The 26,530-nt window shown below is 41.7% G+C and overlaps 1 protein-coding gene across 2 annotated transcripts in view; it reads right to left on the bottom strand.

Moving 5' to 3' along the window:
• Positions 1-802: 802 nt before the first annotated feature.
• Positions 803-26,530, bottom strand: part of ABHD6 (abhydrolase domain containing 6, acylglycerol lipase) — a 44,703-nt gene continuing 18,975 nt past the window's right edge. For both annotated transcript variants that reach the window (XM_034436351.3, XM_034436343.3), the window contains exons 3-9: positions 22,892-23,048; positions 21,815-21,928; positions 10,159-10,291; positions 8,826-8,983; positions 5,320-5,374; positions 4,293-4,393; positions 803-3,415 (exon numbers count right to left, since the gene is read on the bottom strand). In XM_034436351.3, coding sequence (XP_034292242.1) covers positions 3,239-3,415; positions 4,293-4,393; positions 5,320-5,374; positions 8,826-8,983; positions 10,159-10,291; positions 21,815-21,928; positions 22,892-23,048 — 895 coding nt within the window. In that variant the 3' untranslated portion in view covers positions 803-3,238. The remainder of the gene's footprint in view (positions 3,416-4,292; positions 4,394-5,319; positions 5,375-8,825; positions 8,984-10,158; positions 10,292-21,814; positions 21,929-22,891; positions 23,049-26,530) is intronic.

Raw genomic sequence — 26,530 nt, 5'->3', positions numbered from 1 at the left:
TCCTTTTGTGCATATGGACTACTCAGAGGGCTGAAAAAGTTATTTTTTACCGGTCCTCGCACTTTTGACCAGTCCTCGTACTTACGACGGTCCTCACATTTTACGTTTTGCACCCTATCTTGTCACCATGGTGAAGGGAAGCAGTTGTGAAATGAGTCACACGGTTGTTAAGAATGCTGCAATGGGCATAAATGATGACCGGTCAAAAGTGCGAGGACCAGTCAAAAGTGCGAGGAACTGTCAGAAATCACTTTTTTCAGCCCTCTGGATAGTCCCTATGTGCATATGGACTACTCAGAGGGCTGAAAAAGTTATTTTTGACTGGTCCTCGCACTTTTGACTGGTCCTCGCACTTACGACTGTTCTCACATTTTATGTTTTTCACCCTATCTTGTCACCATGGTGAAGAGAAGCAGTTGTGAAAAGAGTGACACGGTTGTTAAGAATGCTGCAACAGGCATAAATGTGAGGATGGTCATAAGTGTGAGGACCAGTCAAAAGTGTGAGGACCAGTTAAAAAAGACTTTTTTTCAGCCCTCTGAGTAGTCCCTATACCCAGTCGCATGACCAGCTAGCCACGCCCACCCAGTCACATGACCACCAAGCCACAACCACCCAAATAAGCCATGCCTACAGAACCGGTTGTTAAAAAAATTGAATCCCACCACTGTTGGAAGCCAAGGGCTACCTACCTGTGTTAGCAGGCTCAATGGGTAGGTTTAGCTATCACAGTGGCACTTACAGCCTGAACACCAGAAATAAAAAAAAGAATGGTAGAAAACAAACCACACAAATTCAAGACTTCGATATTTCAATTATGTTTTAATTGAGTCTTTCTGTGTAGAGTACATTGGCTTCTAAAAATTGACCTGTTCTCTGTTGGTTTTGTATGGTTTTTAATCTCTACTTCTAGAAATACTGATCAGTTATTAAATAAAATGCACAGGTTCTCATTTTTCCTCAATAAAAGTTAATTCCCCCAACCCTATTTGAGAAAAAGATAGACCATTCATGACTCTCTAATGAAAATGCATTGCAAGTTAATTTGATTGCATTCCTAAATAGTTGAAAATACAAGGAATTGCAAGGATTTGACTGGAAGAAATCAATCACAATAAAGTATTTTAATTGGAACAAAATTACAGTATTATATAATGGTATCTCACTTCCACAGTGGTTGTAAAATCAGAAACCATACCTGGTATCAACATATTCTCTTAATGTTTCAACAAATACAAGTTTTGTTTGAAGTCAAATTACGTTGGAATCAGTTCACTCATTTAACTGCCATTCTAAAATATGCATTGGGTTATAGACTACATATACCCAATATGCTACAAATTGTTACTCAATGGAACAACAACATTCATTGAATGTTTCTTGGTGGGAAGGGGTTTTCACAAGCCTCCATATAAATATAAAAAGGGAAAGGGGAGTTACAAGGATGTAAGAAGTCCAACTTTCGAAATCTGATACAGAATTTTTGTTCACTAAAGAACTGCACTCAGAAATGAGAACACATACCCAGGAAAAGAAATACTGTATGCTTTATATTCTTTAGATATTAATTTAAAAGCAGAGTACCTGGAAGATTGATAAATAATTCATTTTGTAAGAGTCTGGTGAGCATAACAAATAAACATTTAGAATACCCCAATTCTACTTTATTGGTGCACATTTCAGTTCTATTGTTCCTCCACCCGAACTCAACAATTCACAGAATTTACAGAATTCATTAAGTAAATAATTTACTCAGTAGAACATTTAATCAAAAGGGGCAGCAGGGGAAGCTGAAAAAGCAGTTCCACCCAATTCTAACCAAAAATTGATCACTTCTACATTTATTTACATATAGTGTTATTGCTTGGATCAGGTCCCATCTAGATTGAAACAATGGCTCCAGAAATGGCTTTGGGACAGCTCCATTTACTTAATTAGCTGTACAGTAAAATTACTCTTCACAGGGAGTTTGCTAATCACTTGCATCAGAAATAGTCACATGGACTTTAATGGAATTTAACCTCTGTGTATGTGTATGTTTGTGTGCACATACAACCACACGTGCACAAGTTTTATACTCAGCGACCTGCCCTTCAAGGAAGGGGTCCAGCTACTTCACAACTGCTTGACTATTGCAATTATAGTCGGTCCAGATGACATCAATATTTCAATTTGCTCCTAATGCAGTGCATACATATAAACTGTGGAGCTGTGGAAGAATACAAAACCACCTTCTTCATAAATCAATATAAACACTGAAGACTTGCACTGCATCAGGAAAACTTTCATAGGTTTAATATGTAGTGCATATTTTTTCTTGGTTGAAATCGTAACTTAATAGAAATAGTACTTCAATGTATATCTGGATCATCCAAGCCTTTTGTCACAACATTTCCTCATACAAAGTCATCTATATTAAGAGATGGAAGCTCACTTTGGCCCTCTCTGTATGAAATTTCGCTCTAGGCCATTTTTCCTACATATTTAAAATCAGTTGCAATTGCCATCTACATTCCAATTAACTAGGTATTATGCTCGATCACATGAAGTCACTGCATAAACCTAGAAGAGGCCAATGCATTCCATAATGCAGAATTTTCTGACACAGTCATATTTTAGCTTTTATAAATATATCAATAATTATATATTATTGATATGCTACTGTATAGGTAAAGCCCAAATGAAAGGCAAGATGCAAATTTTTTGGATAACATAGAACCCATATACTGTAGGAATCTGTCCCAAAAGGATTTGCCCTTTGCCATTTTTTTTCTCTGATGTTTAGTTCAGTGAAACATTACCAGACCAAGAAAGGAGCACACTAACAACAGAAGACAGTGGTTTTTTTCCTACTTTACCTAGCAATAATCATGTTGTCCAATTCAAATTGGATATTTTAAAATGTGTGATTGGTATCAAAAACAGAGGATTGTTTTTGAGGGGAAAGTGTGTTCCACATCTACCTTGTAAGTCTTTCACTATTCTTCAAAATATCTAGAAATGCAGATTTTTATAAGTTTATTATCATTAGCATATGTATGTGAGACTGTTCAGTATCCCAGAGTCATTCCACTGATAAAACTTCTAAATTAAATACATGAATTATTCAGATTTCTTCAGGGATTTTGGCACAATCACCAAGTTCTGTATTATAAGATCCCTGAGAACTGATTAAATTAGCAGTATTTCCTCTCAACTGAAACATCTAGGCTTAAGGGTTCAAACCCATAGGAAAAGTTCAAGCCAGTTTCTTATTATTCTCAGCATTCTGTACGGCGGTGACAAAATCCAGAATAAGCTTTGCTATTTTTCTGGGCCGTTCCACGGTTACAGCGTGCCCGCAATTTTCCAGAATATGTACTTGGGAACCAGAGATTGATTCTGCTAAAATGTCTGCTCCTGAAACATCCAGCAACTAGAGAGAGAAAAAGATAACCAAGAAAAAGTGACTTCCATGATGAATTCAGCAAGATATTCTGAATTGCCTCAGCACCAAATTTGGCTCACAAAGGAACCAATTTGACTGCACAAGGAAACAACTAGGACAAGAAATCTAAAAAAAAAAAAATTGCCACAATTTTCACACTTGTTTTCATAAATGGAGTTCCATAAGGGAGAATATTTGTAGGTCAAGGTTGAAATGAGGTATACTTGGTGCTCTCTGAGCTTGGTGGTTTTCTTGCAGATGTTTCTTACCAAAAATAGGTAACATCATCAGGGCTAGTCTAGCACTGATGTTTACCCACTGTGGATAATGAAATGTCTGCAAGAAAATTACCAAACTCAGAGAGCACCAAGGACCCCTAATAAAAGGAATTGTTGCTATATCATGGCAATAATTGATATATGAAGTATATTTCATTACTCAAATCTCGTGGCTCAAAAACACTATAGGCTGTTGGAGATAGTCCATGCTTGTTACAGCTTGAGATGGTTAGCAGAAGAAAGACATGGGCTCTATGCGAGAATTGAGGATTTTAAAGAAAGGTTGCTGGAGACTATGACTGTGTACCACTATATACTTAGGCCCATTCTCATTCAGGCTCATCCAGCTCTTTTCTTCCCTCTATTTTCTTCATATAAAATCAAATTGCAGGAAATCCAATGAGAAGTCAGGGAGACAGGTTGTATAATTTTAAAAGTGCTTCTGAGGTAAAGGAGATTGAAACATTTTACTCAATACCATACAGGTGCATTATATATTTCACAAGTGAGGCAACATTATGCTAAAAAAAAAGAGAGAATAGTACAGACTGGTCTTGGTTAAAGACCCTAGAGGTAAATTGATGTACCTGATCTTGCTTCCCCCAGATAATCTGTGTTGTAGCTTTGATCTTGCTCATGTTGTCATGGAGGCAAGTCCGTGACTTTCCATCTGTCACCTCTAGAAACACTTTACAGAAGAGAAAAAGAAGTGAGGGGGAAGGAAGCAAATCAGTCCACCCAAAGCAACGTGGAATTCCAATTATGATGAAACAGACTTCAAGATTTTCACCCAGAAAGAAAATAATGGCAACAGACTGCTCTCAATGAGACAGCAGAAACAAGGAAAACAATTACTGAGGTTAGCAGGAAGAGAGCCTGCACAGGCAGAGAGACACAAAAGATTTTTCAGACAATTTGCTGACTGGCTTCACAAGACATACTTAACAAGGTCAGTTGAGGAAACAACAGTGCCAGGGTGAGGAGGGTCCCTCAGCTTATGATTTGATGTGTTGGGCAAATCTAGAGAAAATGCTAAGGCTAAGAGAGTTAGGGAACAAACCCAGCCATTCATTCACTGATTAATTCCGGTGCAGCAAAATTACATTTCCTTGGAAAACAAACACAGATGAAACATTTTTTTCTGCGGTTATAACCCAAACCGCTGTTCCCATGGCCATTTCTCTACCTTCTCACAGTCTCAGGTATTCACTCTTAGCTGTACATCATGCATTTCTATACCAATCGAAAAGCAAGGGGGAGGAATTGAAACAGCATGTAAAAAGACTCTGCAACATTTGCAAAGTTTTTAACCTTTGTCTCCCAAAATGAGATATTTACTCAAAGCTAGAACCAAATTACAGTGAAGAAAGGAAGCACACAAGCAATTTGTTAGCAGAGGCTTCAGAAATCAAATGTACTAAAACACCCACTTCAGATTTCTTCTGCCCAGGTCCTCAAAGCTAAAGGCTTCTGTTTGGCTATTGTTTTGTTATGCAGCTTCCATCCAGTGTTACTGGATTCTACTCCTTTAAATATGCAAAGTTTGTTTTTTTTAAAAAAAAAAACACCCTAAAACAGCTCAAATCAAAGAGAAAATTATTATAAGGCACTTACATTTTCGGTAAAAGTCATTATGTGGGATCCGAACGTCAACAAGGCCCTGCAGGATCTATGAATATAAAATGAGATATTAAAAAATGAGGCCAGGGCACAACATTCCCTCTTTAAAAAAAATAATTATGTTGTTCATTTATTCATTTCTAGGAGCTTGCTGGGCATTTGCAGGCAATCTGACTCTTGAACACACAGATTTGCAGTCAGTGTTAAGTAACTAAATTAAGATATAAACTATTTAGAGACTTATGACAGCAAAGGGCTGTGCAGAAAAATGTGGAAAACAGAGGCCTATTATATTACCAGAGAAAATTTAACTAAAAGTTTCACATGCCTGGTAATTAAAAAAGGAAAATAAAGGAAAATCAAAAGTTAGCTTGGAACAAGAAAGGTCAATCAAGGCTTCATCCATTAAAAAATCATCCCCACATCTTGATTTTATATAACTTTTTTTTAATATAATTTGTGGATCTTGTATAACTCACATATTTAAGTCAGATTTGCATGCCCCTTATAGTGAAGAGTCTAACTTTTAAGTGTTTGCATAGTTCCATTTCTTTTATTTTTATTCTTTTTTTTAAAAAAATTGTACCTCCAACATAGCACATAACAGGTAATTTTTCTTTCTAGCACCTGTACGGCTGCTAAGTGTTCAGGAAATTAGAATCAATTAGAGGAAAAATGAAATGCCTCTCACAAGTTGCCAAGGGCTGCCAGTTCACAGTAGATGAAGTAAACTGGTATTTCCAGTTAGAATTGGCAAAGGCTTTCCTGTGTGAGCTCTGAAGAAAGAAGTCTGTCTCCATTTAAAGTGGCTTCTTATAGCCCTCTGTTCTGTTCCTCATATATGTTATTATCCAAAGAGGAGCAGATCAAGCTTTTAATGTCCTTTGCCAAACCTTTGGCTTACAGTTTAATGATGAAAATTCCATCACTAGTGTGGAATTTGATATCATAGCTGAAACTCCCAGAATGAGAAAGGTGAATAAAAGACTCATAAAGGTATGCTGTTCCCAAGCCTGCTGACATAGAAAGACATAAAATGACATAAATAATTCTATTCTATAGAAATCATACAATAAACTCCCAAAGGGATTCACTGAATATTGCTGAAGTCAAGTGACAAAAATAGGATTATAGGTAGTCCTCAGGTTATGTACATTCATTCAGCAACTATTCAACATTCCAATGGTGCTGAAGAAAAGGGGCTTACAATGTCTCCATGAAATTCCAGCCATCATAGCATCCCCACAGTCACAGGATCACAATCTACACACTCGATACAGCATTGCAGTGAGCCATGATCACATGACTGTGATTTCCAACTTTCCCAACATCAATGGGGAAGCTGGCAGGTAGTGGTAAGTCATGATCATGTGAGGTCCTTAATGAACTGCATGGTCCTCATTTAATGATGGGAATTTCTAGTTTCTAGTCATACAGGTGAAACTCGAAAAATTAGAATATCGTGCAAAAGTTCATTTATTTCAGTAATGCAACTTAAAAGGTGAAACTAATATATGAGATAGACTCATTACATGCAAAGCGAGATAGTTCAAGCCTTGATTTGTCATACTTTTGATGATTATGGCTTACAGCTCATGAAAACCCCAAATTCACAATCTCAGAAAATTAGAATATTACATGAAATCAATAAAACAAGGATTGTACATAGACTTTTGAAAAGTATAAGCATGCATATGTACTCAGTACTTGGTTTGGGCCCCTTTTGCATCAATTACTGCCTCAATGCGGCGTGGCATGGATGCTATCAGCCTGTGGCACTGCTGAGGTGTTATGGAAGACCAGGATGCTTCAATAGCTGCCTTCAGCTCTTCTGCATTGTTCGGTCTCATGTCTCTCATCTTTCTCTTGGCAATGCACCATAGATTCTCTATGGGGTTCAGGTCAGGCGAGTTTGCTGGCCAATCAAGCACAGTAATCCCATGGTCTTTGAACCAGGTTTTGGTACTTTTGGCAGTGTGGGCAGGTGCCAAGTCTTGCTGGAAAATGAAGTCAGCATCCCCATAAAGCTCGTCTGCGGAAGGAAGCATGAAGTGCTCCAAAATCTCCTGGTAGATGGCTGTGTTGACCCTGGACTTAACGAAGCACAGTGGACCAACACCAGCAGATGACATGGCTCCCCAAATCAACACAGACTGTAGAAACTTCACACTGGACTTCAAGCATTTTGCAGTGTGTGCCTCTTCATTTTTCCTCCAGACTCTGGGTCCTTGGTTTCCAAATGAGATGCAAAAGTTGCTCTCATCAGAAAAGAGAACTTTGGACCACTGAGCAACAGACCAGTTCTTTTTGCCTTTAGCCCAGGTAAGACGCTTCTGACGTTGTTTGTTGTTCAGGAGCGGCTTGACAAGAGGAATACGACATTTGAAGCCCATGTCCAGGATCAGTCTGTGTGTGGTGGCTCTTGATGCACTGACTCCAGCCTCAGTCCACTCCTTGTGAAAGTCCCCAACACTTTTGAATGGCCTTTTCCTGACAATCCTCTCCAGGCTGCGGTCATCCCTGCTGCTTGTGCACCTTTTTCTTCCACACTTTTCCCTTCCACATAACTTTCTATTAATGTGCTTTGATACAGCATTTTGGGAACATCCAACTTCTTTTGCAATTACCTTTTGAGGCTTTCCCTCCTTATGGAAGGTGTCAATGATGGTTTTCTGCACAACTGTCAGGTCAGCAGTCTTTCCCATGATTGTGATTCCTACTGAACCAGACTGAGAGACCATTTAAAGGCTCAGGAACACTTTGCAGGTGTTATGGCTTAATTAGCTGATTAGAATGGGACACCTTGAGCCTAGAATATTGAACCTTTTCACAATATTTTAATTTTCTGAGATTGTGAATTTGGGGTTTTCATGAGCTGTAAGCCATAATCATCAAAAGTATGACAAATCAAGGCTTGAACTATCTCGCTTTGCATGCAATGAGTCTATCTCATATATTAGTTTCACCTTTTAAGTTGCATTACTGAAATAAATGAACTTTTGCACGATATTCTAATTTTTCGAGTTTCACCTGTAAATAGCAGAGGCTTTAATATTACATTCAAAAATATAAACTTTTTTTTCATTAGAAAATAATTCAATGCTCTTTGCAACTTCTAATCAATGTCAAATTAAGCAACAACTATGGAAGGGTGGGGGGAGACTTTGCTTTTTATTGTTTGTATTTTGGGTTTTTATTTTTGTAAGTCGCCCAGAATCACTGAGAGCAGGCGGCCATCCAAATTTTCTTAAATAAATAAATAATATAAGCAAGTCTATCTTCGTACATATATGCGTATATGTACATTGATATGAATTTGCTAATTTAATTTACTTTAATCTCAGTATTAACAGTTTTCAGTTTCTATTAAATAGACACCACTGCACTTAATTTTCATTGGTCTCTACAATGTATTATTAGTAATCTACAATAAAACAACTAATTTGGGGGTGGGGGGAAATTCTAGTTAAAGGTATTTTCCTATGATGCCACTCGCTTACTTGACGGGGCACTTTGAAGCGAACATAAGAGCACAGTTTTAACATGTCTGCCATTTCTTCCGGAGTGGAAGGAATCAAAGGAATCTGATCAAAGCAGCCTTTCTCCCTCAGCTCCCTCATTTGTTTTATAAAGGCGGTTTCTTTGGAATTGTCCACACCTGTAATGAAAGAAGAAAGAAGTACTGTGTGGTAAGATCACAAAGCAATAGATTTTATCAATAACCCTGCCAGAGGATTAAATAAAATAAAAGCTGGGGAAAATGAAGAAAAGGAAGAGATAACAAGACAACTCTGACTTATCTTAAGGATTTAGTTGACAATTCAGTTAAATGCATGGAACTACGAAGTCAATTAAAAATATCTCTATTGTTGAATTCAGTGAGCATTTGCGAAGCATCTCCTGCTCTAAATAGTACAGTAGACTAATCCCTCAACATTCTCATCCTAGCCCATCTGGAGGGCACCAGACTGGGAAAGAAAGATCCAGAATGATTCACCTGTGTCTATTTCCACTAAAGAGGGACTGTTCTTGGAAGAGAGAAGATGTGCTCCAAAATGTTTAATTTCTTGATGTCAGATCACAACAAATGATATTCAAACCACAGTTCAACTGTAGCCCTTTAGCCTATGACCAAGTCTACAGCAGGATCCCAAGTTGTGACATAAAATTCAGTAACACACCACTGAAATCTTGAGGCAAGTTATTTCCCTTTCAAAACTACAACAGAAATATGTTAATTTCTGCAACCTTCCCCAACAGTGAGAGTTGTGCAGTCAAATAGGCCATTGAAATTTCTAGAATTTAAAGCCCACATTTTTGGAAGTCATCCAGCTTGGGGAAGAATCCTTCAATAGACTTAACATATTTATTGCACTAAAATGGGGATGAGATGAGAAAATAAATAATAAGAATGCGGAGGGGGGTGGAAAAGTACATAGGATTTCTTGAACCAAGGACAAAATTAACTGCAAAAAGACTTAAAATCCGTTTGTTTCTTCCTAGGATCTATCATGCAAACATAATTTTCTGAATCCCATCCAATTTTACCATTTTACTATGGTACTTTCTCAGAAGTTAGATCTCCTTTGTATCATTCACCTGCAGGAATGCAGTGGCTCACGTGGCCCTGGGTTGAAGGTTAACAAGCCTGTGTTCAAGACCCGAATGCTGCTGCGTGGCAGGGTGAGCTCCCATCGCTCCCGCTCCTTGACAGGAATATGAAAGAAGCCCCCCACGGGTTTCCCCGGGCAATAGTGATGTCACTGGCTAATCCTTTCAACCCAAAAGCGCCTTAGATGGTGCATCCAACACAAACGGGGGGGGGGGACTCACCTCCAGGGCATATAAGAGTTAAGCAGCAGACCTCTGCGGGATACTGAGCAGCGTAAACACCAGCCACATTTCCACCCATTGAAATTCCAAGCAGATGAAATGGCTTTCGGTTCAGATTGATGCATTCAACAAACTGAAAAATTAAAGGAGAGGCCAGGCATCAGCATCCTGCAAGTCACAACACAACAGCTGGGGCTTAATCCAAGTTGCTCTCCCTCCTAGTCCAAAATAGGAAGGATTAGGAAAGCTTATTTCAAGATCAGTGTATAGGCAAACAATGACTGGATGCAGAAATTGTTTTAATCTGGGAGCTCTTTTTCAATTAAGAAAGAATTGCTGTTACTTATGAAAAGTTGTGCTGGATCAGGAAGAAGTAAATATCCCCAAAGAGCAAACACTGCAAGTTTTAAAATACCGTAGCAAAATCCTGCTAACTTCGACTTTTGAAATTTCAAGATGTGACTAGCTTCTGACTAGGTAGTTTTGGCTGAGAAGCTAAGCAGGTCAGGCCTAGTCTGTACTTGGATGGGAGACCTCCAGGGAACCCCAAGAACAGTGGACTAAACTGAGAAGTAAAGAAAAACATCTTGGAAGAAAGCACGTGCAAGTCATTTCTGTTCTGTTGCCAAGGAAAGTACAAGAATGTGTTCATAGAGTCACCAGAAGTCATATGTGATTTCAAGGAGGCTATTTAGCGAGGGAGACTTTTAAAAATACCATAAAGATAGTAGGATTCTCATTTTTTGTTAAGACTAATGAGATTCTCTTCCTTCCTCCATCCTCTATGGCATGGGTGTCAAACTCACTGTGTCACGTTGCTGTCGCGTGATGTTTCACGAAGTTTTTTCCATTCACGGCGCTGGGGTGGGCATGGCTTATGCGTGACGCATCCGGCCCACGGGCCACCAGTTTGCCAGTGCCATCTGTAGGGTTCAGGATGTTCCATAAAGAAGACCTGATGCTTGAGTCCAGAAGAAGGTGGACTGATGAGCCAGGAGCAAGACTCACCATTCCCAGCAGTTCTTTCCCACCCTGTGGCCCTCCCATTTACCCCATGCCACTGCACCTCACTCTCAAGTCAGAAACCAGCCAAATACTCTACAGAAGTTGGTGTAGGCATTTAAAAGTCAGCTTGCCGTTCCAGAGAGTATGGCAGACTTTAAATACTACACTGTGGATGTTTTGAGAAGGAAACTGTAGGAGACAGCTGGGGATTAATCCAAGTTGCTGTCCTTTCTAGTCCACTGTTCAAAATAGAAGCTTCTTTCTGTCCACTGCATAAACATCAATCATATAATGTCCAGTTAGAGTTAGCCACAAACTGAAGTCAGTAACTACTGTATCATGGTTGCTGTAATCATCCAGGATACACATCCAGTTCTAGTTATGAAACTCCACGTGGCAGATAAAGAAGGAATATGCAGATTCACCCAAACCATCCAAAACAGTATAATTTATAATTGTAACTTATAGCTGATTTCCAACTAAAGGTAGCTGTGTGTGTGAAGGCCACTTTACAGAGAACACCTGGGGTGGACCACATGGGCCCTTTACCCCTTCACCCTCAAACTCCTATGCCGTCTAGTGATCGCTATTTTTTCTTTCATTAAAAAAATGAAGGAACAGGTATACGGAGGTGGGGGGGGGGAAGGTGCAGCGTTTCTATTTGATTATTGGTATTTTGTATGGCAAGTAATCTATTTAAAAATAATAAATTCAAAGTGGTGTGACAGGCCAGTGGTGTGGTGCTCAAGTCAAGAGCCACTGTGCTTCCTGCCCCACTGCATGTAAGTTATCTCCACTCATTTTCTCTGATAATGACAGTCCCACCCCTTTACTTTACTCTTTACTCTTTACCCTTGTAAAACTCTTCTCGCCAATGCTTCTTGTTGCTTCTCACTATTCTGCTTCCTCGTTTTCCATTCAGGTCGCCATGTCTCCGGACCGGGCTCTGACAGCTGGTCTCTTCCACGCTGGATTCAGGGGGTTCCACCCTCCTTGGTGGAGGATCGCCTTTCACTCCACCATCTCTGGGCTATCCCCTTTCATTCGCTGTCCTCCTCAAGGTTCTGTGTTGCCATTATCGGCTTCCAGACATGGAAAATCGGGCAGGAGAAGTGGAGATTCCAATTCCTTGCACCACACCAGCATGACGGTACCCCGGAAGTCCCAATAACATTTCTTTATACAATATACTTATTAACCCCTAATATTTTAATATTATAAATATTGCTCAGTGTTCCACCATATTTTCAATATTTCAATTTTCTATAAACACCAATAAAACCAGTTGTCAATAAGATTTAATCAGTCTCCAAGATTATATTTCTAAGTTCCCTGAATTTATAGTCCTTGAAAACTATATTTTCCAATATATTGTTTACATCCTGCTAATCATAATAATAATACCTTTAGATATACCTAGTCCTAGTCTTCCACCTCCTAATATATTTATGTTTATAATAAATTCTATTATATATCTATGTATGTGCTACTATTTTCCCAATTTTAACTTTCCACTTATTTCTATTAGTTTTCAATATTGTTACTACTGTGTTTCCCCGAAAATAAGACCCAGTCTTATATTTTTTTTGAACCCCGAAATAAGCATTTTTTTTAAAATTTGATTTATATGCCGCCCTTCTCCAGAGACTCAGGGCGGCTTACAATGCGTTAAGCAATAGCCTTCATTCTTTTGTATATTTATACAAAGTCAGCTTATTGCCCCCACAACTGGGTCCTCAATTTACCTACCTTAGAAAGGATGGAAGGCTGAGTCAACCTTGAGCCTTGGCGAGATTCGAACCTGCAGTAATTGCAGGCAGCTGTTCTTAATAACAGGGTGCTTTAGACCACTGTACTACCAAGGCTCCTTATTTGGCCTTATTTTCAGGGAGGTCTTATTATTTTGCGGCACGTGGAGCAATATGGGGCTCTTCTTGCTGTCTTACCTTATTTCCAGCTCTGTCTTCCTAACCCTAACCAGAGGAAATGGCAGGAACCGGCTGTGCATGCGGTTAAATATTTTCAGGGAGGGCTTATTTTCGGGAAGGGCTTATTTTCGCATATGCACTCAAAAGCCTAATTGGTCTTATTATCCTGGGAGGGCTTATTTTCGGGGAAACATGATATATTGCAAAATATTATATCTCTATCCATCATCTCAGCCTTTTTAAAATTTCATCATTTATTGGTTTTTTGGGGTGATTCTTTTATGTTTCTCTCTTAGAATCCTATATGTCTTTCTAGCATTTTTACACAGACTGATTGTTCCCTCTGCCTTACCCTTTATCTCCTTCTGCTGCATCTTTTGAATATTCATCCATAATCCTTTCATTATTTTTGAAAGATCTTCCTTTTTTTCTCTCTATTCTACTATAAGGTCTTAAAGGATTGTCTATTTGATTTTTAGTATTTATTATTGCTGTTTTTTCTGTTTTTTATCTATTTTTAACTTATTTTTATCTTTTTGTAATTTATTTTGCTTTGTCCCCTCCACCACTCCTCCTAATTTCTCAGCTGTCTTCTGTGTGTTATATTCATCTTTCCCCACCATTTGTTGAGAGCCTTCTATTTTCACGTCTTTATCTTTAAATATTCCCATCAACTTCTTATAATTCTTTGTCACTATTTCTAACATTTTGTTTACAGAACTTTATTGTCTCTTCTGCTGGGTCATTTTGTAACAAATTAATATACCTCTAATATCCCTGTATCCCAATATCTGAAAACTCCAGAAAAAGTCAATTAAGATTTGTTAATTAAGATTTGTTAATAAGATTTGGTCAATCCCCAAGTTATTCCTCTAAGTCCCCTAAATTTCTAATCCTTAAATGCTATAAATTTGTGCTTTTCAATCTCTAGAATTTCCAATTTACGCCTTCCCAATTGTCCAGATTTTAAAGTCTTATTTATCTTTTCTTCTTTTTCTTTTTTTTCACGTGATGTTGATAACCCAAATCCAACTTAACCCACCAAGTTTCTTCAAATCCGCTTTTCAGTGTAGCGTTCCAATAAAGTTTTAGTGTTTAATTTAATTTGCCTTATGAATCTTCAAAAAGCTCAGTAAATGGTCGTTGCTTACCTGAACGACCCTTTTGTACACGCTGAGAGGACACTCCTCAGAATGGGGATACGATCACTCCTATTTGCACAGCTGAGTGTCAATCAAATCCCTCTGGAGCTGCATCCACCTCACTTCCTGCTTCCTCTTCAGACTTTTCACGAAGACAACTTGGTTCAATAGCAGCAGGATCGACCGCGAGAAACTCCATAAGGAAGACCCACAGGAAGCAGACAGCTACAGAGGGAGAAAAAGCAGACCTCCACCAAAGCTAGGCACGGCCAAGAAAAAGGGAGGGACGGAGTGTCCTCTCAGCGTGTACAAAAGGGTCGTTCAGGTAAGCAACGACCATTTTCCTACACGCTGTTCGGACACTCCTCAGAATGGGACATACCCAAGTTAGAGAAGAAGGGGGGGGCTTAAGCCGTAGACTGGACTTGGGGAGAAATTACAGCCTGTAATACCCTTCTGCCAAAGGCAGCATCTGCAGAAGCAAACTTATCCAGCCTATAGTGACTTACAAAGGATGAAAGGGAAGACCACGTGGCCGCCCGGCAAATATAATCTACCGAAGCCTGGGTAGCCCAAGCCGCAGAGGTTGCGGCGCTACGAGTAGAATGGGGCAGTATACCACCCTGGACAGGGGCCTCTCTTAAGCCATATGCCTTGGATATACAGGCTTTGAGCCACCTGCCTACTGTAGCTGAAGAAACCTTCTGGCCCAGGGAAGAGGGAAGGAAGGACACCAACAGAGCCTCAGTCTTTCGAAAAGGGGCAGTCCTTTTAAGATATCTTCTCAATGCCCGTCGCACATCCAAAGTATGCCACCGCTTTTCAGCAGGATGACGCGGGTTCGGGCAAAAGTTAGGCAAGACGAGTTCTTGGGCTCGATGAAAGCGAGTATTCACTTTAGGAACAAAGGCCGGGTCGAGTCGTAGGACAACCCGGTCAGGATAGAAGATGCAGAGATCACTCCTCATGGACAAGGCAGCAATTTCGGATACTCTGCGCGCTGAAGTTATTGCCAACAAAAAGGCCATCTTTAAGGACAAGTAGCGTAGACTGGACGAAGCGATGGGTTCGAACGGAGGACCCGTCAGGGCCTGCAACACCAAGGAAAGGTCCCAAGTGGGGTAGCGGTGAATCGGCGGAGGCCGCAAGTTTGAGACCCCTTGGAGGAAGGAACGGATCCTAGGGTCCTGAGACAAAGGAACATGAGAGTCTCCTGACAGGACAGTCGCCAGAGCCGCCACCTGTCGGCGTAGAGTCGCGGGAGCCAAGCCCTTGGAGAATCCCGCATGCAGAAAACACAGAATGTCCGGAACAGAAGCCGTTGTGGGATCTACGTGATGATCCCCGCACCATCTCGTGAAGGCAGTCCATGAGGCGTTATAAATACGAATAGTTGATTATTATTATTATTATTATTTATTAGATTTCTATACCACCCCACTCCCGAAGGACTCAGGGCGGTGCACAGCCAAACAATAAAAACACATACAATACAAAATTTAAAAAATAGAATAAAATCAAATTAAATAATTTTGGCCCCGACAAATTTAAAACCCCAAACTTTTAAAACCAATTTAAAATTGAATATATAAATACTAAAAAATATTTAAAATTTTAAAAATCTTTTATAAAAGAGGGGGAAAATTAGGCCAGGCCGGCCTGGTGAAATAGTAAGGTCTTTAAGGCGCGGCGGAAGGTCTTCGAGCTGCCTGAATAATGGAGATAACATCGTCAGACAGATTGTCCTTGATGAGCTTTATGCGCTCAAATGCCACACGGCTAATCGAAGCCATTCTGGTTCCGGATGACGGATGGCTCCTTGAGTTAGTACTATTTTGTCGGGTGGAATCCTCCACGGTGGCTCGACCGACAAGTTCTTGAGGTCGGCGAACCACTCTCGACGGGGCCAATACGGTGCTACCAGTAGAAGGTTCGCCCGTTCGTGAATGACCTTCCGCACGACCTTGGAGATGACAGGAAGGGGAGGGAAGGCATAAAGAAGGCCCCGGGGCCACTGACTCCGAAGAGCATCCAGCCCCTCCGCTGCTGGACATGGATAGCGGGAGAAGAATCTCGGCAATTGGGTGTTCTGAGCCGTCGCAAAGAGGTCCACTAGGGGACGGCCGAACCTCCTGGACAGGTCCTGGAACAAGCCGGGGTCCAACTTCCACTCGGCGTGATCTATTTGGTCTCTGCTGAGCCAATCTGCCTCTCGATTGAGAGTCCCCGAGATGTGTTCGGCTTTTATCGACGAGAGGTGGAGCTCCGCCCATGACAGAAGACGCTCCGCCTCCTGCATTAGTGTCCAGGAGCGGGTCCCCCCTTGTTTGTTGATATGGGCCTTGGTGGCCACATTGTCCGTTAGAATCAGAAGGTCCTGACGATAGACAAGGCGTTTGAAGTGTATCAGGGCGAGTCGGACCGCTCTGAGCTCTAGCCAATTTATATTGTGCAGCTTTTCTGCCGACGACCAGGCACCTTGGGCTAGCTGACGGTCGAGGTGAGCCCCCCAGCCTCGCAGACTTGCGTCCGTGGTCAACACCATCCGAGCTGGTTCCAGAAAGGGGGAACCCTTGTTGAGGGCCGGAGACAGCCACCACCTCAGGGAAAGGCGAACGTGAGCTGGAACCTTCACCTTGAGAAGAGACTCCGCTCGACCTTGTCTCTGGTAAGGGAGCAGGAACCATTGGAGGCGACGAAGATGGAAACGCGCCCACGGAACAATGTCTATGCAAGATATCAACTTTCCCAGAAGCTGGGAGAGAGACAGTAAGGTCACAGTCCGGTGTAGTAAGACTTGAGATGTCAGTTCCCGAATGCTGGCTTGTCTGTCGGGAGATAGGGAGACCACACACAGCGTCGAATCTATTGTTGCTCCGAGATGAAGGATACTCGGTGTGGGAACAAGATGGCTTTTGGCAAGATTCAAAGTGAACCCGTGGTCTTGAAGGGACTGAAGTACTAGCTCCCGGTCCTGGGTCGGGAGAAGACGACAGGATCAAAATGTCGTCGAGGTAACATGCCAGACGAACCGGAACCTCTCTGAGCGACGCCGCTACTGCTGCTAGCAACTTTGTAAACGTCCTCGGGGCGGACGAAAGGCCGAATGGCATAGCCCGATATTGAAAGTGGTGGTCTCCAAACGCAAACCGGAGGAACTTCCTGTGCGACTGATGAATGGGGACGTGCAAGTACGCTTCCTTTAGATCTACAGATTGCATCAGATCTCCCCGACGAATGCAGCCCAGCAGAGACTTGAGGGAATGCATTTTGAACCGACGGTACAAGATGTGTTGATTGAGACGTCGAAGGTTCAAAATGCCTCTCCAATCGCCCGAGGATTTCGGTACCAGGAATAGTGTTGAATAAAAGCCGGTTTTGAGTTGACCTGATGGAACCTGTTCTATGGCCTGGATTTGCAACAGATGGTGAATTTCGAGGAACAGCAGAGATCGCTTCTCCGGCTGAAGTGGCCAAGGGCATTGAAAGTAAAAGTCCTGTGGCATGGTGGTGAATTCCAAACGTAACCCTTCGGTGACAGTTTGGACAATCCAGGCATCCGAGGTGGTAGTTGGCCACAGGTGAGAGAATGCCTGGAGTCTGCCCCCGATTGGGACCGGAGGCGGTGAGTCACTTACCGCGCCTGGAAAAACGGCCCGCCGACTGTCTGAAAGGTCGCCTGAAGTTGGATTGTCGGCGACCGCGGTCACGAAAGGGCGCCCTGTCCGAAGTTGACTGGAACTGAGACTGTGAAGATCTGTAGTAAGAGGCGCCCCCGGCGCCTTGCTCTTGTCGAAAGGGCAGTCGATTATAAGGTACATAGCGCCTCTCCTGGCGTCGGAAAGACGTGGGTAACACCTTCTTCTTATCCCTATTCTCGACCAACATGGAGTCCAGGGATGAGCCAAATAAGGCAGGGCCTTTGTAAGGGGCCGCAGTCAAGCGCCACTTGGACTTGGCATCAGCTCTCCAGTTACGGAGCCACAAGAGACGTCTTGAAGACACTGTCGAAGCTAAGGCCCGGGAAGCGAATTTGGCTGCGTCCAAGGACGCGTCGGCTGAATATTCAGCAGCTGCAACCAGTTTGGCCAGGTCCTGCTGTAATCGTGCATCCTCCGGGGGAAGTCTGTCCTTCAATTGACGTAACCACACCAGCGACGCCCGATTAAAAAATGATGAAGAGGTTGCAGCACGAATGGCCCAAGCCGCCGCTTGGTGTGTTTTGCGAAAACCCATTTCAGCCCGTTTGTCCTCAAACTTGAGGCCATCCCCCGCCTCACCTACCAGGATGGAAGACGATGTGAGACTCGCCACCGGATCATCAATTGTAGGCAACTGCAAAAGGGCATCCAGCGCAGGAGCCGAAGCATAGAGCTTTCGATCAAATGAGTTCGGACCTGAAGACGAGGCGGGGCGGTCCCAAGGCTTTTGAACAACCTGGGAGAAAAGATCCGGGCAGGGAACAAAATCCTCATCAGGTTGAGGTAAATTGAACAAGTTACTACTGGGACCAGATGGAGTAGAAGAAGCGGAGCCCTGAAGAGGCGTGGAATCCATATTAGTGGCAGCTTTTGCCTTGCGTAGGAGAGAGCGAAACAGAGAAGGCTTAAATAGACCCGGAAAGGCCGGCTTGTCCTGAATCTCTTCTTCATCCTCTGACATCTCAAAGTCATCTAGGAAATCGTCCTCCCGGGCTGATTCAGGCACAAGGCTACAGGCAACAGATTGCTGTTGATGTTGTGCACCAGGGGGATGCATGGAAAAGGCAGCAGTAGTACGGCACGTAGGAGCCGGGAAGGCGCCAGTGGCTTGTTGCAACCCCATTTGATACATATGGGACATGGCCTGAGTAAAAAAGGACTGAAAATCCACAGGCTGAGGGAACCCTGGGCCCGCTTCAGGGCGGAGGCCGGCTGCAGTGGGTGTAAAGGTAGCTTCAGGGCCTGGCCTAGAAGCTTGAGAAAAATGGCTTGCAAAACTAGAAGAGCGGGACCTAACACTGGCCCTTGACTGATTAGTCGCAGACATTGGAGCCTCCTGAGAGGTTGATGGGCCATCCTCCCTCAGACCACTGACCAACAATTCTACATTATGAGAGGCCGAGGGCTCACAGGTCACCTCGTGGCTCAAGCCTTCAGGAATTGGTCCTTGACCAGGGTCCTGGGCCCGTTGCCTAGCCTTAGCAAACTGCTTTTCTAAAGCTTTATGCCTCCTTTGGGCATCTTTATCTGCTGTGGCAGATTTGGAGGACTTTGTCTGCCTGGAAGCCTTAGATTTCTTCCCCCTGAGCTGTCTAGGGGAAGGTACTGGGGAGGGAGAAGGACTCCTGTCCATATCAGAAGAAAGGGCACCTTCCTCCCTGTCATCCATGATCAATCACCCCAATAAATTATTAATTAATTAATTGTAAATAGAAACTTATCAATTCTATATATCTGATTGAATATTAGCAATATAATTGTAATATATATATATATATATATGCTCTGTTATTATTATTATTATTTAATTTAATTTAATTTTTTTATTTATAATAAATACCCTAAATATCTACAACCAAAATCAGTGTAACAATATAACAAGGCAACGGCCCTTTTTCCTTTTTTTTTTTTTATTAAGAAAGTAAATTAATTCAAGCAATATGTACTTCCCTGGAACTTTCAGGCACCCCTCTGCAGGCCGTTGTGAATTGCAGGTACGAGCAGGACAGCGTCCCCACCTGCCAGCAATCTAGCGACCCTGGAAACCAAAGCCCAGGTCGCTATGGCCTCGGAGATCCAAAAGCGGTGCTGATGATCAGGGCCCAAAATGGCGGCCCGCGAGGCGAATTTCCAAAGTCCTAAGCCAGGCGAAACAAAGCGCCTGCGGCCGGACTGAAGCTGCAGCAAAGGGAGCAGTCACAAATTTTCAAGACAGCTGATGAGTATGCCAGCCGGCAGGGACTCAAGCTGATCGATCAATGGCCACTAAGGCAAACCGGAGCCTCGCAAAGTGACTGGCAGCAAAATGGCGGCAATGGCGGCAAATGGCGGGAAAAATAGTTAAAATTAAAGCGCCAGCCAAGCCAAGCCGCAAGCGGCGGCCGGAGCTCCGAACCGCCGCTACACGCTTAAAACCTCTCCAAGCGAAGGCAAACGAAGCGCAGCACCTTTAAACAGTAAATAAATAATATTTAGCCAATTCAGTAAAGTAAAACTAAATTAAAAACGAAATGTAATCAAGAGAACAGACACTCGATGCTATTGCAATGGCTGAGTGAAAAAGTCTGAGGAGGAAGCAGGAAGTGAGGTGGATGCAGCTCCAGAGGGATTTGATTGACACTCAGCTGTGCAAATAGGAGTGATCGTATCCCCATTCTGAGGAGTGTCCGAACAGCGTGTAGGAAAATACATCCCAGCATCCAAACTGCCTACTAAGATAAAATCAAGGTCAAGTAGCTTTCTAGATGTTATTTACTTTCTCTCTTCACTTTCCTTTGAATTTTACAAGTTGCAGTAACTTTCTTCCACCAGTAGATAACTCTGCTGCTCCCAATTCCAATCTTCCACAGAGGGTAAAAGTCAAAAACAGCTGATTGTCATCTAGTCAAAGGAGTTAGAGATAGAATTTAAAAGAGCAATTTCTCCCAATAGTCATTTTTCATAATGTTGTTTGGCTTTTCCAGGCTTTCTATGTTTTAAATCATCCTTTAGTTTTTCCTTTTACTTCTGAATGTTTAATCTTCCTCTTTAATTTTTAGTCTTTAATTTTTCTCCATAAATCCAATTGCTGCTTTTTTAACGTTTGGAGATCATTTTTTGGAACTTTTAACTTAGGTTAAATCTCTAAGGTAACAGTTGGGAATTTTCTCACCCAGATTCACTGCTATGTCCACACACTGCTCCAGCACAATATCTTAGTGTCCCAGTTGTCCCAGCTTGTGACTGACCAAAAATGGCCGTCATCCCTGCTGCAGTTCAGGAGAACTTTCTTTGGATCAATGAAGAAATTGCTGTTTCCTCACAATCAATGAAGCATCTCTCCTTTCTTCACCATCCTTCCAGGGAGACTTAACCCTGGTTTCCCAGCAAGCAGTTGCCAGCTGCATTTCACAGAGCCTGGCAGAGCTCCACTATTTTCTAGCCGTTTTCACCACGAGGTTCTGGCATGTCACAAATTTTGAGCAACCCTAATGTTTGGAAATTGAAAATTGAAAAACTTGACATGCCCTACATGGTACATGTGTTGGAAAGAGTGACCTTCAATATTGCTCAAGTATGTAATAAACAGAAAGGTTGTTTACTTTATGACACACAAAATAAAGCCACAATCTCCTCAGAGAAAAAACTTGACAAGCCGGAGTCTGGAGTCTGTGCTCGGCTTCTACTTATACTAAACTCAACTTTAATATAGTTAAACTCTTACTTCCCAACGAAGTTGAATGCATAGAGAAAGTATTAGATAGAATAATCTGTGGTAGCTATCTTCCCCCAAATTTAAAGGAAAACACACCTCCCCATTCATTTTTTATTACTTCAAAACTGGAAGCTCTAAAAAACCAAAAGACTGCAACAATGTATGGGACACTTCTGCAGATTTTACCTGGTGTATTCTTTTCACTTGTCCATATATGGAATAGTCATCAAGAGATGACCGAGTGGTACCCTCATGACCTGGCATATCAACACAAATCAAGTGAAGGTTTTTCGGAAGAAACTGTGAAAAACAAACATAAGCAGAAGATATTTTATCATCAAAAGCAAACTTGGGCAACATTTCTGTATGACCATTATTATAATACAATCCTGGTTTATACATTATATTAAGCCACCACTCATTCAACAATAGTTTATTGCAAATAACTGTAATTGGCTGGGTTTGTACAACAAGCTAAGCCAAAATTAAGCAAAGTATATTTTGGCCTAGCACAACACAAGAATCTACCCATGGAGTTGAACAGCCTTGTTTTGGCCATAGATTGGCTCAGCACAAAGCATTCTTGTAAAACAGGAAATGGCAGCTCTTTCCCATCATGAAGTTCCATTCTAGGGTTGGGGACCACATGTGGCCCTTTAGTTTCTCCTTTTGTATTGTAAAACATAAAAGTCTTCTTTCAAGAGAAAGCACAGTCACAAACTCTTCATCAACCTCAAGTTCTTTATGAGAATCCATGTGCCCAAACATATGGCAGTTTTTAAAACATATTAAGTAGATTTTTTTTGTCCAACAGCGAAGAGGGTGCATCCTCTTCTCCAGGCTCAACATCATAATTCATTTCCAACTTAGCAAAAACCAGTCACCTGTACCTGAAAGATAGGTATGTGAAAGAATGACCATATTTTCCACAGTCCTAGTAGAATCAAGTGCATTTGCTTAAATACATGGGTGAAGACAGAAAAGATATTTTGGTAGTAACCATTCTAACAAAATGTATATTATCTTAACCCTGGGGTTGATTCATACACTATTTCTGAAAATACAAACTGTTCTAACAGAAATATCAACATTTCATGTTAATTTCAGCCATCCCATTACAAGATGAGATAACAGTATGAACCACATTCAGTACAATGAAAGTCAGCTGCACACACACACACACAAGGATTAAAGACCCATTGTTCAGGTGACACTTGAATTCCAAGATGAAATTGTTTTAACGTCAAAGAAACAGAAGCATACCTTGATCATAGAAAGCCACATATCTTTGTGAGCCGAGAACCCATGCAGCATGAGGATAGAGGGTTTGTGGCTGGATCTTCCTCGGTAAGAATAGCAAAACTGGTAATCACCACAATGTACGTATTTCACCTGCATGCCCAGGGTTCGACGCCAATACCTAGTAAGGAGGAGGGGGGAAGGCAAAGGAGAAAAATTGTAAAGCAATGAGTTCAGTCCAAGTTTAGTTTTCCTTCTCCTCTTTTCTGCTTTCCATTAATCAAACACTATCCACACACACACACCAACATGCCTATATGTTGTTCAAGCAGCATGGTGATAATCCTGGAATTTTAAAAAAAGGTTTAAAATAAGGAGCTGTTCATTGACATTTATCAAAAATGGTTCCTTTGATGCTGAGAATTTTGTAGGAATATTAACTGTTCTAGAGATTATATAATATATAACAAAAACCTACAACAAGAGAAGAAAGCAAATACTTAGCCTCTATGGGGAGGGAACATATGGTAAGGGTGTGGCTAACTGATGAGGACCAATCAGTCCGAAATAGATCTATATTAGTCTCCCAATAGGCAGCAAAATGCTTGCTTGCTGTCTGAAAAAGCCTAGCTCCAATCCAGGAGCTCTCAAGCAGTCGCATTCACGACAAACCAAAAGGGATGCAGTATGCTCCCTCTCACATGCTGGGGTAGACCAGGTGTCTCGATAGAAAAACACTTAATCTCTCCCCTGGCTCAAACTGATGAAGGGAGGAGAACTTGTGGCTCAGAGGTTAATACAATTGCCTAACATGCAGGCAGCCCAAGTTCCAAGTGAGGGTATGGCTAGCTAATGAGAGCTAAATAGCTTGAAGAAGTTCTATACTAGTGTCCCTTTATTTCTTTATCAGTGAAATATAAATTGGATAGATCCAGCTACAATATATATATATATATATATATATATATATATATATATATATATATATATATATATATATATATATATATATATATATATATATGTTTTCTCAGGTTTTCGCGGGTGTTTGTATGTAGGTCTTTGGTTATTCGGGTCTTCTCCCATGTAAAATTGGAAGTGTCTTGGCGACGTTTCGACGAAGTCTCATTCGTCATCTTCAGGCTGGTGTTCTCGGCTTCGTGCTTCCAGGAACGTTTCGACGAAGTCTCATTCGTCATCTTCAGGCTGGTGTTCTCGGCTTCGTGCTTCCAGGAACGTCGCCAAGACACTTCCAATTTTATGTGGGAGAAGACCCGAATAACCAAAGACCTACATATATATATATATATATATACACACACACACACACACACACACACACACATATACATACATATACATATACATATATATAGTAAGAGCAAACAGTGGTCCACAGAGTGTGTAGCTAATGGATAAATGATCTGCTTGGGTGGCCACTGGATGCTTCTGTATCTGGAACCTTCAATGCTTTCCTTTCCAGATTTCTCTGCCTGTTGGTTGTTTTTCAGCCCTGAATTCTGGCTTACAGTTCATTTCCTGAGTTAACTCATGCCTTTGGCTCCTTACTACGGTAGTATGCTGGCATGACCTTCTATAGCTTTCCTTTAAACCTTTTGCTAAGTAATCAAATAATTAGAAAAAGTGTATATATATATATATATATATATATATATATATATATATATATATATATATAATTTATTCATTTTATCTAGGATGAGAACGGAGGACATATTAATCATCATATATATTCAATGACTGACTTTTGAAATATTCTAGTATTGAAGAGTGTAATCTTCTTACTACTATTTTAATTTTGCAAATTAGTACTGTAGCCTGGATTCAAACTGTTGGAATACATGTTAGGATGTATTTTTTATTGCAACAACTACAGGTAGTCCTCAATTTACAGCCACAATTCAGCCCAAAATTTATGTTGCTAAGTGAGAAATTTGTTAAGTGAGTTTTGCCCCATTTTACAACTTTTCTTGCCACGTTTGTTAAGTAAATCACTGCAGTTTATTTATTTTATTTATTTATTATTCGTATTTCTATGCCGCCCAATGCTGCTGGACTCTGGGCGGCTTACACCAAAGTTGTTCAGTTAGTGACATGATTTAAGATTTACTTAACAACCCCGTTGACTTTGCTTGTCAGAAGGATTGCATGACTCTGGGACATTGAAACTGTCATAAATGTGAGTCATTTGTCAAGCATCCAAATGTAAATCACGTGACCATGGGGATACTGCAACGGTCATAAGTATGAAAAATGATCATAAGTCACTTTTTCAGTGCCGTTGTAACTTAAAACGGTCACTAAACGAACTGTTGTAAGTCGAGGACTACCTGTACAGAATCATTCAGCTAGTAGAGAGGCGTGTTTAGTTTGCATCTATGGTTATAATCTATGATTCTGTTTTTTGGAGGGAAGTTTCCTGTGACAGTTAAAACTGATCAGCTGTACACTGTACAACTGTATACTCTGCAATTGTACACTGTACAGTTTAGTTGATCTGTTTGGCTATTTAGCCATCCTATGTGGCCATCCTCTGCTACCAATCTGTATGGCTATATAATAATCCTCTGCTACAGTGGTGGGTTCCTCCCAGTTCGCCCCGGTTCCCGCAAGCCGGTAGCAGTGACCATATGACATCACTGAATCGGTTCTTCCCCCACCCACTATTCTTACCTTTTACTTGGCCCCACTCCCAATCTATTGCTGCCTCCTGAGTCCCAGCTGATGGCTAGAGGGAAAAAAACTGTTTAAACTCTTGCCGCGGGGCTTCAAAGGGCCGCCCTACAGCTGATCAGGGTTAAAAGAAAACAAATGAGTAGACCGGTGTCTGCAAAACGCTCTCTACATGGGGCTCCCCTTGAGAGCACCCGGAGGCTCCAACTGGTCCAGAATGCGGCCACACGAGTGGTTATGGGAGCGACTCGTCGCTCCCGGGTAACACCTCTCTTGCGCAAGCTGCACTGGCTCCCAGTGGTCTTCCGGGTGCATTTCAAGGTGCTTGTCACCATCTTCAAAGCGCTCCATGGCTTAGGACCGGGATACCTACAGGAGCGCCTTCTACCACCGAATGCCTCCAACCGTCCGATACGCTCTCACAGAGAGTGCCTCCTCAGGGTGCCGTCAGTCAAGCAATGTCAGCTGGCGACCCCCAGGGGGAGAGCCTTCTCTGTGGGGGCTCCTGCCCTATGGAATGAGCTGCCCCCGAATAGAAGAAGGATCCCTGACCTCCACGCCTTTCATCGTGCTCTGAAGACTCTATTGTTCAATCAAGCCGGCCTGACCGAATAAATTAATTTTAATGGGTTTTAATTTGTTTTAAAGGGGTTTTAGCTAAGGGTTTTAATAACGGCCAAATTGTTTTAATTTATTTTAACGGTTTTTTAAATTTTTGTGATGGGTTTGTTTTAATATGGCTGTACACCGCCCTGAGTCCTTCAGGAGAAGAGCGGTATAGAAATGTAATAAAATCAAAATAAAATCAAAAATAAATGGGTAGACCTAGTGGTAGGATTCTACTTCGGTAGAACCAGTTGTTAAGTAGTTAAGCCAGTGGTTCCCAAAATGGGAAGTACCATGCCTTAGGGGGGCAGTAAGAGGCAAGGGGGGTGGCAGGGGGGGCGCTAGAGGCAAAAGGGGGCGACA

The sequence above is a fragment of the Pantherophis guttatus genome, chromosome 2 (assembly GCF_059756535.1).
Source record: "Pantherophis guttatus breed Tessera chromosome 2, ASM5975653v1, whole genome shotgun sequence".
Classification (NCBI taxonomy): domain Eukaryota; kingdom Metazoa; phylum Chordata; class Lepidosauria; order Squamata; family Colubridae; genus Pantherophis; species Pantherophis guttatus.
Note: the sequence above shows the minus strand (reverse complement) of the source record. Positions and strands in the feature narration are given on the sequence as shown.